At 42.4% G+C, this 17,564-nt stretch overlaps 1 protein-coding gene across 1 annotated transcript; it reads right to left on the bottom strand.

Annotated features, from left to right (window-relative positions):
• Nucleotides 1–4,079: 4,079 nt before the first annotated feature.
• LOC120995256 (cbp/p300-interacting transactivator 3-like) lies at nt 4,080–7,813 on the bottom strand. The gene is made up of 2 exons (XM_040424341.1): nt 7,592–7,813; nt 4,080–5,170 (listed from the first exon to the last, which is right to left on the bottom strand). The coding sequence occupies exon 2, from the start codon at nt 5,165–5,167 to the stop codon at nt 4,622–4,624; it is 546 nt and encodes a 181-aa protein (XP_040280275.1). The 5' UTR covers nt 5,168–5,170; nt 7,592–7,813; the 3' UTR covers nt 4,080–4,621.
• Nucleotides 7,814–17,564: the final 9,751 nt, after the last annotated feature.

Below are 17,564 nucleotides of genomic sequence, written 5' to 3'. Positions count from 1 at the left end.
TCATTTTTTATTTTATTTTTTTGCGTTTTATGACATGCAATTTTAGAACTGGAATTTATAAGAATATCTAAACAGTGTTGGGCTGGGTTTTCTTGGGCCCACCAAAGGAAATAATTTTTGGGGCCCAGACCCCATACCATCAGTTAAGTCTCGTAGGCTTTGATTCAAAGAAATAGACCCTAGTGGCAAGTGACTGGCACCAAAGGAAACGCCAAATGTTTGTTTTTCTGCTGGACCTTTGGGGCCCACTATGGTATCACAGCCTACAAAGGATCTTCTGGTACCCTACATCTAAATATGCTTGTAATACGCTGCAATCACACAACTGTGTCACACATTCCTAGCATCATGTGGCTAATGGAATGTTTGTTCTGTCTCTGCCCTGCATCCGAGGAGCAATAATGCCATACTAAAGTCAATTATGGATGGATGATAGCTAGATCACAGCTTGACCCTAATGGAGCTGAGCTAAAAAGCAGCCAGGATCTGAAAAAAATATAGAACTTCCCCGTAGGTACATACCATGTACTTATATATCATTTTTGAGCTCCTGACTTGAGGATCGCTAATTCTGGTTGAGGCTGTAAGTACCTAAAGGGACACTACCAATTCATTCTGATTTGTATATTTATGAATTAGAAGAGAATTCTGGTAGACTCTGAATATCTCATTGAAAATAAGGATGTGTATAATAGTGAGATATATGAAGATTAAAGAGGGTCTATTGGTTGTGAAAAAAAAAATCCATGATGTCCCATCTTACACATTGTGTCAGAGATGTTCTATGAAAGAATCCTCTTAGAAGCACCAAGTCTTTCTACAATGAACTACATGCCTTTGTAGGGACTAGCTAGGTTAGAGCTCATGGATCGCTGCTTCCGGGTCAAACTGGGACATCAGAAAATATGGATAGACCATTGGGCCCAGGTTATGACACTGCTATGGGCCCCAAAGGTTTACTAGAATATAACCCCAATTTGAAGTTCATCAATCCAGTCACATGCTGCTAGGAACATTTCTTATGGAAGCAATACACAAATAAGTTACCAGAGTTTATTAATGATGTGACCTGTGACATCTAGAATGCAGTTAAAATTAGAAATTCATGTATTCTGAACAGATGGAAGGTGGCACTCAGACTCATTCCTTCAGTTAGACCTAACATGCCCCAATACCGTTGTCTTCCTCTGACATGTCAATATAACATGTTACCAGATGATTTCAGCACAGCATCATCACAGAGCTTCTGTGTATGAATATTAAAGAAATTCAACCTGTTTTTACTTTTAAAAGCCACAAAGTGGTTATTTTATTAATTAAATATTACAATTGTATCAAGAATTAATGTACAAATTACTGACAATATTGCCTGTTTGAAAATAGAAGAGGGCCAGCCGATAGGATCACATGATCATCAGAAAACATATTTACAATAAAACATTGTGTATCTACAGTAAATTAGGATCTGCAGTATTGTTTTATTTCATGGACAAGTCAACAGCGAGCAGGAAGGAAGCTGGAAACCACTTATGTAGCTCTACAAAACCAACGTACCATATGTTCTTGGGCTCTTAATACTCATATAGGTCTAGTTCAGCAACACATCTCTTGAATATTATAGTTTAAATATAATAAACACATGGTAACCATGTATCATAGTCATATAATGGGTCATTAAAGAGAACCTGTAACTTTCCCGACATGTCTGCTTTAGCAAATTCTTGCATTCCCCATGTAATAACAATTCTGGATCATCTCTTCTTAGGACTCTATGATATGTCATTCCTTTATTATTCCTGCTAGAAGTTATGAATGAATTACTAGCAGTTTGGAATGAAGGACCAGATGGGTGTTACCAGCTGAGGATATGTCCCTGCACAGTCTGACACATTCAATTAGTGCTGCCAGTGACTGTGCAGGGATACAACTAATTGATAACACCCTTCTGGACCTTCATTGCAAAAGGGATTACACAACATAGAGTCGTAAGAAACGATGCTCCAGAATTGTAATTACATGAGGAATGCAAGTAGTTGCTGAAATTGAGAAGTGAGGAGAGGTGACAGGTTCTCTTTAAATATGTAGAACATGGTGTCATAAAAAATGATGACAAAAGTTATTGTTTTTTAAATTTCCTTTTGCTTGTTTTCCTTAACAGCATTGTATCATGAAGACAAGCTCTCTTCACATGGAAGCCAGTTCCCTAACCTCCAGAGATTAGTTATTATCACTGGGAGATGCTGTCCATACATGCATCATTACATGGACCAGATCTGCCAGAGTGGTAGCTGGTCTGACAGTGCTGCTTTTCTTTCGTGCTCATAAAGAGGGGATCCAAGTGGGGTCCCTCCTCTATGACATCTACATGATCAAATTTGGATTATAAGTGTTGTTGTCTTCATAAGTCCCTTAAGGGGTTTTTAATTAGCCCCTGTAGTTATGTGGTACATATTGAAAAAAATCATACTCACCTGCTCCCTGCTGCTCCTTTCCAGCATCCTGGCTGAATTCAGCAATGTTCATGAACCCAGCTTGTATGGTATGGACGTGATCACTTGCACAGCAGCAGCCAATAACTGGTCTCAGCAGTAACGGGCCTCAGCAAGCAACATGTCCCTACTGGCTCAAACACCGCTTGGGAACATGTCACTGCTGAGGTCAGTCATTGGCTGCTGCAGCACATGTGACCATGTCCATACCCCAGCCAGAAGTAAACAATCCAGGGACCAGAACATAGCCAAATAGAGCCTGGGCATGGTAAGTGGGTATGATTTTTTTTAATAGGTACCACATGCTATGGGGATCTAATTAAAAGTAGTTTCGCATGACACTGAAATGCTGCAGATTTCATGAGAATGTCCCTTAAGGCTAAAGAAAGATGCAGAATTTCAGTGAGACCATATTATATTGGAAATGAAAGGAGGTTGTTCCACTTATATAAATGGATCCCGTCCAACAGATATTGCTGTTAAATCACTTTCCTCAAATACCACCATTTATCAAAACTGCCATGTTCTAAAGTTATTAGCCTACCATTGCACCCTGTGGTAAATCTGGTCTGATATTCATTTGTTGTATATCAACTGGCATGTCTCCTGCAATTTTAGCTAGCTGCTGTCTACTTTGAAGTGTGAGCTCAGTGATCCACCTTTACGAGTCGCTTCCAATCCACCGCTGAGTCACTTATGCACAAGCATCATTGGTATGAACAAGGGACGTGATTAGTGTCACATGTCCTGCTGATGTCAGCACACATCTCACTGCCCCAAGTCATGATGGGACAGCAGAGGACAGACCAGGAAGTAGGATTCAAGCATGGGGGATAAGACAAAACGGAAAAGGAGGTCAATTTAAAAAAAAAAAAAAAAAAAAAAACAAGGAGGAATGGAAATACACTTTAGAGTAAAATGTAGTTTATGGCACAACCCCTTTAATTTTCTTTTCATAATTATTCGCAACATTCATGTTAAAAAACACAAATGCAGTTTCTTCATTGACCTTTTATTATAATATACAATGTAACTACCCCAATTGTGTTGATCTCCCTGATTGAGAGCCTATATGGCTATTTGTGGGACAGTCACTACATTTCCCGTAATGGACTTATTTACAATATCACCATAAACCTGCTACCACCCAACTGTAAAGTGCAAAATTGTCTGACATTGCACTTAGGGTTTTACCTGAATTGAAACATAGAAGATATAGCTGGCTTTATACAAATAGGGACCTTCTGATCTCGGCATCTTCAGTAATGTCTTGAGATCACCAGTCTATAATGGTGTGCCTAAAGAGATCTCACAACTGGTCTGGGATGCTTCATACATCTGTGCAATTTATGATGCTTAGTTTTGCAAATGAGAAGTATCAATCTTTCATTTATTGTTTTCCTTTCTTTAGGATCCACTCTTAGCTTTGGCTAAAACGATGTGGTGTAAACCAGGCTGAGTTTTTACCCTACACTTTTTGTTGTTTTTGCAGCAATAGTGCCAAAACATGGCGTGAAAACCTCAAGCCGTAAGTAGATTTCAGCAGTCTAGTGCAAATCAAGAGCAACGTGTAATAAAAATTGTCCCATGTAAGTGAAAAAAAGCTTTTTATCATATGAGAATCTGATTGTGCATACAAAGAACATGTAAACCATCACCAGTGCAGTTATGCTATCGTGTATACCAGTTATTGGTGAGCAATGCAACAAAATAGACCTTAATTGGTGGCTATGGTTTAGTGCAAAGGTTGCAGCTGAAAATGCGAAGGTACGCACGGTCAGGTTTCCTGATACAGTCTTGGAAGCAAAAACCAGGAATGAATTAAGAAAGGAAGAGATTGTATCTGTCCTTCATACTTTCTCTCCTTCGAAGGCTTCCAAAACTGCAAGAGGAAACCTGACTGTCTGGCCGTACCCTTATGACAATTATGCAATTTCTTGAATACTTCCAATACACATGGGATTACTGTGTCCATCAAATGATGATGGTGTGTCTCATGATTAAAATGTAGTCCAAACAACCTTCTCTGATCACATTGTAGTTAGCGTTGAGGGGAAAGGGTTTTGAGCGAGTAGAACTAGGACTTGTGGAAGCCATATACAGTGCAGCCGAGTTTCCCAGTTCTCTGTGCATCAGCAGGTTACTGTGCTAACCTGCTGCTTGCCGACAAAGTCCAGGATAAAGTCCATCTCATTGTGCCCCAAGTACAGTTCAGGTAACTCCTCGATTCTGTCCAAACCTAATTCCAGCACCAGAGATGTTAAGACATCCTCATCAATGAGGTCCGCGTCTGTCACATTTAAAGTAGGCATGTTCTGATGGTGATTTGGTGCCATTTTGTAAGCTGGGAGTCCCTGCACAAGTCCAGTATTACTCATCATTGGATGTCCCTGGTACTGAGTGCTGAGTTTTTGAAGATGCATTGTAGCCATTAGTTGCTGAGCTCCCATATAAGATTGAGCTTGTCCAGGGTACATCATAGGGTTTGCCATATGCTGGTGCACATTCATCCGTACCCTCATATTTCCATCTGGATGAACAACTCCATATTGCATCATTGGTACTGAAGGCATGCTTCTAGCAGAATGAGGATGTGGCTGAGGCTGCATACCGTTGACATTCATCCTATAATTGGGATGTCCGTTTTGCATGACTGACATCATCATTGGGTCTGCCATTCCCTATGTTTAGAAAATGGTAAAGCATTATTTTTACATTACTTAAATATACATGTAATTTTGTAGAAATATTCTGCTCATGAATAGTTACTATTTAATGGGATAAATAGTAGACCAACCAACCAAAGTGCAACCTACCTAATGTTAAAAGATTGCTTCCTTTAATCAATATTTAGACAATACCCAGATCCCTCTTCCTCCCATTTGTATATAGTACCGGTGTAGTTTTACAGGTTGATAGCATTAGATATTTGCATAGGTATCTGCTATAACCCTAAGTATAAGAACTGTCAATCTTATTCTGGTCTAGTGGGTATGAGCCATGCAAAGCATTACATTTTGCCCCCATGGCGGTCATTTATATAACTGTGGATGTTAGCATATTAGAATAAAACATAAAGTTCTCCCACCAATGTGTAGAAAACATGCAGGATAAAAAAGGTTGCATAGTTAAAGGGGTTTTCTGGGATTAAAATATTGATGACCTTTTCTCAAAATACGTCATCGGTACCAGATCAGTGGGGTCCAATGTCTGGTACCCCTGCCATAAGCTATTTGAAGAGGCCACTGCTCTCTGCTCCTCTTTCCATTCCAGTGATGTCACACTGATTGGTCACATGGCTTATGTGTAGCTCAGTGCCATTCAAGTACATGGGCCTGAGCTGCACTACCAAGCACAGCCACTATAAAGGTATGGCACTGTGCTTGGTATACTGTGAGGTGGCCTCGGCAGTTATACTAATGCTGCAGCCTTTTCATACAGCCAAGTCTACTTTCACACTGGCGTTTTGCGTTTTGGCTTTCCGTTTGTGAGATCCGTTTCAGGGCTCTCACAAGCCGCCCAAAACGGATCAGTTCAGCCCCAATGCATTCTGAAGGGATAAGGATCCGTTCAGAATGCATCAGTTTGGCTCCGTTCAGCCTCCATCCCGCTCTGGAGGTGGACACCAAAACACTGCTTGCAGCGTTTTGGTGTCCCCCTGACAATGTAAGTCAATGGGGACGGATCCGTTTTCACTGACACAATATGGTGCAATTGAAAACGGATCCGTCCCCCATTGACTTTCAATGTAAGTCAGGACGGATCCGTTTTGACTTAGACTTTTTTTTTAAAGAATAATGCAAAAGGACCCGTCCTGAACGGATACAAGCGTTTGCATTATCGGTGCGGATCCGTCTGTGCAGATACCAGACGGATCCGCACTGAACGCAGGTGTGAAAGTAGCCTAATCGGTGGGGATGCTGAAAGTTGAACCCCCACTAATCTAATATTGGTGACCGATTCTGAGGATAGACCATCAATATTGTACTCTTTGAGAACCCCTTTAAATATAACTAGCAATGTGTGCAAGGGCATAAGCAGACTTGGGCATCCTTTGATTTTTCTTCACTATTTTCATCGGTTTCTGTTCAGTACAGCAGGTTTTTTCTGCCAGTTAAAGTTGGTAGGTGAATACGATCTATGGAAACTCTCCTGTGTGCTAAGGCAATTTAAGTATGCATTCTCCGAGGAAAGCTCTATCTGCAAGACGCTAGTAAATATCCTGCTTCTGTGCAAGCAGTGCTTAGCAATAGTAATTTATGTACTTGCTTCTGACCGAAGGATGGAGAAAATATTGGAAAATATCTGATATGACAGTTGCAAGATTTCCTTATTCATTAATATTATGTATATATGGGATTATCTGAAGTTAGTGTTTGACTGTGGCGGTAAATTTCTTCTCTTGTCGGTCATATAACATTGGTGGCTTTTTACACTCAGGGTGAAGCAAGCTGATGGTAGAGCTTTCTGATATAATAGATATAGGCACGTCCTGAATTTCATGTGATACAAAGGTCTATGCATTTGTTATAATGGATACAATAGTAACACTATTGCAGTTGTCTTATTAGATGTACGGCGCCGTGGAATGAATGGCGCTTTAATAATAGATAATAATAACAACACTATGACGCCAACCACGTCCAGCATTTACAGCCTAGGGTCTAATAGGATTGAGTGTCCTTTTTCACACCCATTTGGATGTGCATTAAAGGCACAGGGGATTTACAAGGAAAACAAAAGCCTTTCAACAGAAAAAGTTTAACCCTTAACAAGTCAAAGGATTCTTGAGGTTTCTGAACAAAGGAATATGATAACGCAGCACTTATTGTTTCTGGTTCTATTCTATTTTCAGAGCAGTGGTTTATAGTAATTCGGCAGTATTACCCGACGGAGTGCTTTGTGCTGTTTGTACAGCTACAATATGGTGACTTTAGGGGTCAGTAGGAGGACAATATTTGTGTAGACTGTTGCAGGACATAACAAACACATACACTATCTTAGGATATAACTAGATTTGGGCTTTGTGTGAGAAAAGCACATTACAAATGATTGTTGTAATGCTTCTAGAATACATTTAGCAAGGGGTTCAATACACTCACCCAAAGCAGCAGTTCTTCCCTTGATCAGTCCTTTGTAAATCCAATCAGCGTGTAAATGAGAGGAATCCAGACCAGTCCTCCAGACTTCCTACACCAGTGTGCATTGCTAAATAGGACTCTCAAGACACAGAATACAGTGGGGTGGTGGCTAATTCCAGACGCCCTTTGCTCTTGATTGGTTGGCCTCAATCCATTGCCGCCCATGTGTTGTTGTTAGACTGCATGAACTGCTGCCTATCAGATGGTTATGCCACTGAGACAAGGTGCCCTATGGACATGAGAGTCAGTGTTCAAGTAATGTCTTTGTAGAGTAAAGCAAAGAAAACAGCAACATTTAACTAGATGGAAATTACAAATCAGAGTTTGTAAGCTCATATGGCGTAGCTAATGTATCTCGTCTATATGGTATTTCCATCTGTGTATGCTGTATAATAAAAGATCACTTTTATTATTAACCAAGGTGACCAAAAGAAAATACAAACATAATATGCACATAGAGCATATAAAGCACCCACATTGTTCTCTGCATTATTCCTGTTCCTACATAAATGGCTTAGGGCTCACATGCACACAAACGTTTTTTCTTTCCGTTTTCTTTGTGGACCGTATGCAAAACCATTCATTTCAATGGGTCCTCCAAAAAAACGGAAGTTACTCCGTATGCATTTGGTTTCCCTTTCTGCAAAAAAATGGAATATGTCCTATTATTGTCCGCATTACAGACAAGGTTGGGACTGTTCTAATAGGGGACAGCTTTTCTGTTCCGCAAAATACGGAATGCACACGGACATCTTCCATATTTTTTGCGGATACGTGTTTTGCAGACCGCAAAATACATACGGTCGCGTGCATGAGCCCTTACTTATATAGCGCTGACATATTTGACAGCAATTTATAGACATTATCACCACTCACTGTCCTCAGTGGAGCTCACAATTATTATTATTATTATTATTTATTAATAAAGCGCCATTCATTCCATAGCGCTGTACCTATGATAAGCGGTGCACATATATAATACAGACAATTGCACTAAGCATGAACAAGACGAGTTACAAATTGGTACAGAAGAAGAGAGGGCCCTGCCCATGAGGGCTTACAATCTACATAATCTAAAATCCTTATCAGTATGTCTTTGGAGTGTGGGAGGAAACTGTAGGGAACCAGCTGCAAGACACTAGTGAAACCACTGAGTTTAAAATAATACCAGGCCACCGTGGCTGGATTCAGACATGGCGTGGGAGCAGCAAATTTTAGTTGCGGAAGAATCCACTGTGTAAATTTGCACCAGGTATTCCTATTGATTCCTATTGACACATTGATTTTTCGGGTGTAATTTTCCAGTGTAAATATTTTCCGCAGCGTAATGTGTTAGATGCAGAATTTCTTCATAGGCTTCAATGTTATTTGAAATTTCACAATGGAATCCCCAACACAAATCTGCAACAAATATGCCACAAAAAATATACAATACAACTGTATGTCATTTAGGCTACGTCTACACGACGACATTTGTCGCGCGACATTTTGTTGCACTAATGTCGCGCGACAATTTTTATAATGGCAGTCTATGGTGTTGCACTGCAACATGCAACATGCTGCGACTGCGATGCAACAGTCGCAGAAAATCCATTCGAGATGGATTTTTCTGCGACTGTTGCGTCGCAGTCGCAGCATGTTGCATGTTGCAGTGAGACACCATAGACTGCCATTATAAAAATTGTTGCGCGACATTAGTGCAACAAAATTTTGTGCTACAAATGTTGCAGTGTAGTTGTGCCCTATCTGTCGCGCAACTTATCGTCGCGCGACAAATGTCGTCGTGTAGACGTAGCCTAAAGCGACTTTTGTGGTGTATTTTATGCCAAATGTGAATCCAGCCTGCTGGTCTCATGGCACATTTGTCACACTCGTTCATTTGTTATGTATGGTACAGGTATTATACATTAGTATGTATGTTTCTTTACTCGACTAATAAAAATATAGAAGACAAAAAAAATAAAGCAACAACTAGAGAAGTCATTGTTTTGTGCAACTTTCTTAGGCTACTTTCACACTAGCGTTCGGGTGTCCGCTCGTGCGCTCCGTTTGAAGGGGCTCACGAGCGGCCCCGAACGCATCCGTCTGGCCCCAATGCATTCTCAGTGGAGGCGGATCCACTGAGAATGTATCCGCCTGCCAGCGCTCAGCCTCCGCTCCGCGAGCGGACACCTGAACGCTGCTTGCAGCGTTCAGGTGTCCGCCTGGCCGTGCGGAGGCGAGCGGATCCGTCCAGACTTACAATGTAAGTCAATGGGGACGGATCCGCTTGAAGATGACACCATATGGCTCAATCTTCAAGCGGATCCGTTCCCCATTGACTTACAATGTAAAGTCTGAACGGATCCGCTCAGGCTACTTTCATACTTAGAAAATTTTCTAAGTTTTAATGCAGACGGATCCGTTCTGAACGGATGCGAACGTCTGCATTATCGGAGCGGATCCGTCTGATGAAACATCAGACGGATCCGCTCCGAACGCTAGTGTGAAAGTAGCCTTATGAGAAAACCTCTCTGATAATCAAAAAATAATCATTCTTTATACACGTATGTGTGTTTGCTTAGGGTGGGTTCACATCAGCGTTATGTATTCCGTTATGGCTTTCCTTTATAACATGGTTATAACGGAAAATAACGGAATCCATAAGACGGAAGTCAAGTTTTGATCCTACATAATACAAGTCTATGGGCAGCAGAACGGATCCGTCCTGGTTTCCGTTATGCAGGAGTCCAGGAATTTTCTGTTATAACCATGTTAGGCTACTTTCACACTTGTCAAAGACGGATCCGTTAAGATAATACAACCGTCTGCATCCGTTCAGAACGGATCCGTTTTTATTATCTGTAACATAGCCAAGACAGATCCGTCTTGAACACCATTGCAAGTCAATGGAGGACGGATCCGTTTTCTATTGTGTCAGTGAAAACGGATCCGTCCCCATTGATTTACATTGTGTGCCAGGACGGATCCATTTGGCTCAGTTTCGTTAGACGGACACACTGCTGGCAGCGTTTTGGTGCCCGCCTCCACAGCGGAATGGAGACGGAACGGAGGCAAACTGATGCATTCTGAGCGGATCCTTTTCCATTCAGAATGCATTAGGGCAAAACTGATCCGTTTTGGACCGCTTGTGAGAGCCCTGAACAGATCACACAAACGGAAAGCCAAAATGCCACTGTGAAAGTAGACTTATAACGGAAAACATAACGCTGATGTGAGCCGACCCTTACATGTGTGTAAGTTGTATACTGAGTATGTAGATTTATGTTTATGGAGGAAGGGGGAGTGAGTGGCGTTTTCACTACAAGTCAACCCTAAAGAGAATAAAAGAGGATCAGCTAAAAAAATACCAAGAGTGGAAAACAACAGTTTCTAAAGACTAAATTCTCATTTGTATGGGAAGCTTAAGCCAGTGGGGACTGAAAACAAACAGTCTCCAGGCAAGGGGGCAAACACAGTTGGGTGTTGCTGCAAATGACAGTGGGGCCACTCTTATCTAAATGGGATTACAGTACGCTACGTAGCGGCACCTGACAACACATGACAATAGACACACAGTTTATACTAGCTAGAAGTATGCATGCCAAGGAGCAACTTATCTTTTATTGCTTGAGCCAGGACTAAACATGATCTGGAGCCCAAAGTGCAACTGAAATCTTTAACCTCTACGATCACTTCTGCATATTAACAACCACACATACAACGTTCATATAGTGTAAGCATATTATCTGGTATAGTCTGTGCTATAATGCAGTGTCTACCCTGTTTACAAACCATAAATCCTTTACATTCCAAGAAAAGAATGTACTGTATGTGCTGAGCCTTAATTATACCCTTATCTGATTCATCGCTCTCTTGTGTTTATGTGCATTTATTTTTAGTGTTGGGTGTGTGGATTGCAAGGCAATAGCTCTGTTGTTAGAGAAAACAGTGAACCTGAGCCCTGGGTCTGTGTGCTGAGCTGGAACGTCTCCTTATTTCCTTGACAAAAGAAGGAGATCAGATTATACTGTATGGGAAGAGTTAATGCATACATGGCATTCAACACACTATATGCACAAATGGATAGCATCTGTACCCTTGGGAACCGTAGGTGCCTAGAGTAATAGTAATAATGCCTCAGCTTTCCGAATAATAAGAAGAGACCATCTGCTGTACTGCTACTTAGGGCTGGCAGGGCTGCCCCTCTACTAAGCTATTCTCTACAATGTCCATGGGTAGATTTGGCCATAAGGATCTCTGATCCCAAAACCTATATTAAAAAATACATAATCAAATGTGCTTTATACAGGGCTACATTAGAAAGTTGAGGTTTCCGTTTAAATGTACTTTATTATAGAATGTATATCATTTCATTCTTAAAGGGGTTGTCCATCTTTTATTAAGTGATAGCCTATTCTCAGGATAGGCCATGACTAGATAATCGGCGGGGGTCCAAAGTCAATGGGAGCAGCTCTGCAGTGACAAGCTCAGTGGTGGTGGTGCATGGTGTCAGCCACCGCCGATCAGATAGTGATAGCCGTTCATGAGTACAGGCCATCACTTGATAAAAAGTAGCAACCTCTTTAAGTCAATGGTTATGTCAATAAAGCCAAATGTATAAAGTCAATATTGGTGACCTGCCACAGTCAAAGATTGGCTGGGCCTTTCCTTGCATTCGTGTTTTTGTGGAGCCTGGACAGGCAGTGGGGAGCAGCATGTACTGAAGCAGCATCAGACCAGCAGCAACAGGATTTAGTGGAGGTGAGTAATGCTTCTTTGCTATTTCTAACCCTTGTTGACTTAAAAAAAAAAAAAAATCTGCTTGAAAAACCCATTTAACTTTATATAGCCTTGCTCAAAGCTGTAAGTATTACATATTCACTTGAACCCCATGGTGCTTATGACCAAGATAGTTCACCTAAAGTCAATGCACACTAGTTTCTTATAGGATCGTGTTACCTTTTATCTTTTGATTGGCCTATAGGGAGGAGTGCTCTCCATTAAGGAATTTATGAGAAGCTAAAAGTTAAGTGTGGAATGAGTGTTATGGAAGGTCAGAGTCGGTAACCAGGCAGAGGTCGGTATACAGGTAGACAAACAGAACAGCACACCTTTACTGGTTACAAGCAACTGGGAAACCTAAAGCACAGGCACCTTCCTCCAGGGGAAGGTGCCCTATAAATGCACAGGTGGCCAGCCATAGGCTAGGACAAGTCAGGGCAAGTGCGCCGGCCCTTTAAGAGTCAGCATGAGCGTGCACACCCTACAGACACAGGGAGCAACCATGCCGACAAGAGCAGTTCACGGCCTGCAGACAGGAGACACGTGGGAGCGGGCGACCAGAGCCTCAGAACCCTACGGCATCAGCCACAGGAGTGTGAAAGATGTGGCAACCATGCCCACCCCGGATAGCGGGATGGCAGTGAGCACATAGCGCCACCATAACAGACACAAACAAAAGAAGCATAGTTTACCAGGGTGCTATAAGACTAGCTGTATTCAGTGTTTATTCTCTCAGGGGTGTGACGGGGAGGAGATGGCATTAAGGCGTAAATGCCTGCTGCGGCCAGCTTGAGAAAACACATACTTCAGGCAGCTGTCAAACCTAATAGAAAAGCCCCATCCAATTTATGAATGAGCTACTCTATGTCAATGGAACCATTTTGTTCTTTACATAACAATAGCTCAATGGATTCTATAAAAATACAATACATGAAAGTGGTAAAAAAAAATACATGGTTTTTAAGCTTGGATTTCCATACTCCATGTATATTAAAGGGGTTTTTTGGGATTTTAATATTGATGACCTGTCCAATATCAGATTGGCCGGTGTCGGACACCCGTCACCCCCACCGATCAGCTGGTTGAAGAGAAGGCCATGCGCTGTGCAAGCGCAGCATTCCCTTCATTGTTTACAGGTGTAAATACAAGCTGTCCCATTCTTTTCTATGGGATGGCTCTGTAGTATACACTTGAATAGGAACGAGCCGTCCCATTGAAGTGAGTGGGATGTCGACCACGAACAGGTAAACAATGAAGAGAAGGCTGCGCTCGCACGGATTGCGGCCTTCTCTTCATCCAGCTGATCCGAGGGGGTGCCAAGTGTCGGAACCCCGCCAATCTGATATTGATGACCTATCCTGAGAACTGCACAGCCAGTTCTTAAAGGGGTATTCCCATCTGCAGGGGCGGACTGAGAACTTAAAGTGGCCCTGGAAAAAATACTAAAAGTGGCCCCATTTTGTAGTAAGATCCAAATTGATGGAAGGCAGGGCCAACACAAGTAGGCGGGGCCAGCAATACCACATTGTGGCACATTATACCACCCCAACACAGCCAAATGCCACAGCCCATCACAAAATACTGTCGTCAGCAGCACAAAATACTTCCCCAAAAACTTCCACTGGCCGGCCGTGAGGAGGGCTCAGGCAGCCCCATGGGCATCAGCCCACTGGAAAGTTTCCTTGTAAGGTCTATGGCCAATCCACCCCTGCCCATCTGGGACATTTATTACCTATGAATAGGATATGCTATAAATGTGTGACAGGTGCAGATCCAGGTCCCACATCTGGAGGACCCTCTCCTATCTCAAGGACAAGGTCCCAAAGCGAATAGAGAGAAAGCCACAAATGTGCAGCCACCAATCAATTCACTGCTATATTACTTCTGAAATAGCTGAGGGCTAGCTCAGCTATTTTCTGATGTCCCACAGTAGTAAATGGAGAGGACCCAGTGCATGCCCAATGTGATATTTAAGATATAGTAGTAGTGTTGCCATACTAAGCTCATTGCATACATACAGCACCAGAACCAAGCTCATTACATAAATACAGCACCTGACCCAATCATGGTACATATATACAGCAGAAGTACAAAGCTTATTACATACACACAGCCATAGAACCCGCCTGAAATCTGGGTGAATCACCCCAGTGACCGGGTGCCCAGAGGAGGGGACTGTCTGGTGCCCCCTTCAGAAGTGAAAGGTGATGCATCCTGTGCAGTCGCACAGGTCACACAACCCTAAGGCCAGCCCTGGGTAAAACTGACTTCAATCTGCAGGTCAGCACTAAATACAGTGATACCACATTTATAGTTTTTTTGGTCTTTAATCCTTAAAAAAATAAAGAAAACTTTGAAAATGTTTTTTTTTTTTTCTTTCTTTACATCACCATATTCTGACCCCCAAACATTTTGTGTGAAGGCTCATTTTATGCGGGTGATCAGAATTTTTTCTTTTTGGGTATGTGTGACTTTTTGATCACTTTCATAGAATTTTTGGGAGAGTTGCGGCCACAAAAACTGTGAATAAACCATTAAAATATGTTGTCCATCAGGATGTTCACCATATGGGATAAATATGTTTATATTTTTAGAGTACTGGCATTTTGGCATATATTTCATACTAATAATCTTTTTTTATTGCTTTTTTATTTTTAAAATGGGGAAAGGGGGTGATTTGAATTGTTATATATTTTTTATATATTTGCTTAAAAACTTTTTAGTCCCCTAGGGGAATTGTACATGCGATCTTCAAATCAGTTATCCCATAGACTACAATGATTTGCCATTGCAGTCTGTGGGAGAATCACTACATTCCTATGAAGCCCGTCCAGACCTTCAGAAGGGCCAAGGCTGCCATAGCAACTCAATGACTGCAATCCTGTGATGGGGAGCCTGTTCTGTCACCAGGTGTGCAGCGCTCCCAGTAATTCACAATCCAGATTCCGTGGTCACAAATGACCATTGCATCTGAGGTGGTAAAACTCTGTGACTGGCATTGCTGCCAGACTCTGCCAATGAGTGTCTGCTGAGTAAAACAGCAGTCACTCTGAGGCTATGGTTCTTGTTCTGCCCCTGAGCAGCCACCATCTTCAAAGTTCCCAAAATCCGCAGTACATATATGGCGGTTGTAGGGAAGCAGTTAAAGGGAGTCTGTCATGAAATTTGACCCTGCTAAACTGCTGACAACACTAGATAGGTGTTATGGAGAGCAGTCAGGGCCGGTGCAAGGATTTTTGCCAACACAAGCGAAGCTACATTTTGCCATCATGCCCCCATGTCAGCCATCATGCCCCCATGTCAGACATCATGCCCCCATGTCAGCCATCAGCCCCCCATGTCACATTTCTCCCCCTCGAGGCCTCCATGGCACATTTCTCCCCCTCCATGTCACATTTCTCCCCCTCCATGTCAAATCACCTATGTCACATCAGCCCTCACATTTCTCCCCCTTCTCTGCGCCCTCAAGCAGCCGCTTGGTCTGCCTTATTATAGAGCCGGCCCTGAGAGCAGTATGCACATACCTTTTTTTGGAGCTTTTCTCAACAGGGGTATGATTATGAACTTTTATTTTTACAAGTTCTACTCCTGCAAGTGCCCAGATAGTGGAACTTCACTGTGAAGTGCAGTCTGCATTCGGCTGCTTCACAGTCCTTCCACTCTGCTCTGAGTGACAGCTGTAGTATCCAGATAGCAGACTACTACAACCACCACTCAAAGCAGAGGGGAGGGACTGTGAAACAGCTCAATGCAGAGAGCACTTCACAGTGAATCTCTGCCTGGGCACTTGCAGGAGCAGAACCTAGCAGAATAAAACTGCTAATAAAAGCTACACAAAAGGTATGTTTGTTATGTTTTTCCCAGCTCCTACCTAGTGCTATCAGCAGTTTAGCATGGCCAAAACAACTGACAGACTGACTCCCTTTAAAGTTAACCTATCTCTATGGTAGATCTATTTAAATAATAGCACAAGGATTATACCCTAATAAAGTTATATTAGTGGGTTCAATTGCGTCCACTAAACACTCCCTGGTTATGTTTCATCACATGATCATCAAATAATCCTCCTAAGCCAGTCAGCACCCATGGAAAGGCTTCTGACTTGTATGTTCATGATTCTTTTCAGAATGTCATAGTGACTATCTTTAATTATCCAGTTGATAAATGTCAGTGAAGCTGACAAGTTCAGTGTGTAGCCGTTCTGTCACAGTTATGGTACAAACATAGCGCTTTTTCAGTAATTTTTGTAATGAAACCCCCTCTTACATGTTATCATTCTGGTTTGATATTACTGCTCTGTTATGATAATTAATAATTATAATTGTGCTGTTCCTTTCATATTGAATTTCTGCACTGTATTATTTCTTGTTTTTACCTATGTTGTTTAAATCTATTGTTCTCTGCTGCCATCTGCTGGCCGGAATTTGTATGCTGCACGCTTCGTTCGTTGTCTATAAAGTTTTCTCTGGGCGTGGTTTTAGCAGCCTTGGGCCTGGTCACTTCCTGTAGCCTTTTTCAGTGCTGCATCCTTTGTGACTGGAGACACACACCTCGGCTTGTGAAGGCATCAGTTTTTGACCAGCAGTTGCCTCAGCAGTAGCTTCAGAAAAGACATCCACATGACAGCATCTACTGCATTCCTGTATTGTATCACCGTATGTCACTGCTCTGGATCAAATAAACCCACGTTTGATTGCATCCTCATGTCTACGTCTGGATCCATCTAACCTGAGCATCTGCCGGTCCGGTCTGCTCCACTGCTTGGATACGAAGGTAGGCCAGTCACAAAGCCATTATCAGTTACACCTTCATTCGCCTTCATGTGGGGACAGAACAGTCAAAAACTGCCTTAAAGCCTTATACCCCAGTCAATACCCGTCTGAATGTCCAATGCCGGCTGCAGGTTCCCTCAGAGCCCAGGGCCACACTCAGGAACCTCCCCTGCAACAGGCCCACTCCCAGCAAATCTGCCCAGCAACAGTGCACGTCCCATAAGTCTAAGGGGAAGCACGGCGTGTCCGCAGTAGATATACTCTCGCCTGGAAGTCCTCCACTACTCGCCAAGCCACTTTCTACATCCTATATTAACCCTTGCTCGCACGATATAAGGACTGTTCACACTCGCGGGGCCTCCCTCAAACCAAAACCCCGCCATTCACTTAAAACACCT

This window comes from Bufo bufo, chromosome 3 (genome assembly GCF_905171765.1).
Source record: "Bufo bufo chromosome 3, aBufBuf1.1, whole genome shotgun sequence".
In the NCBI taxonomy this organism is placed as follows: domain Eukaryota; kingdom Metazoa; phylum Chordata; class Amphibia; order Anura; family Bufonidae; genus Bufo; species Bufo bufo.
This window is presented reverse-complemented; position numbering and strand designations above follow the sequence as displayed.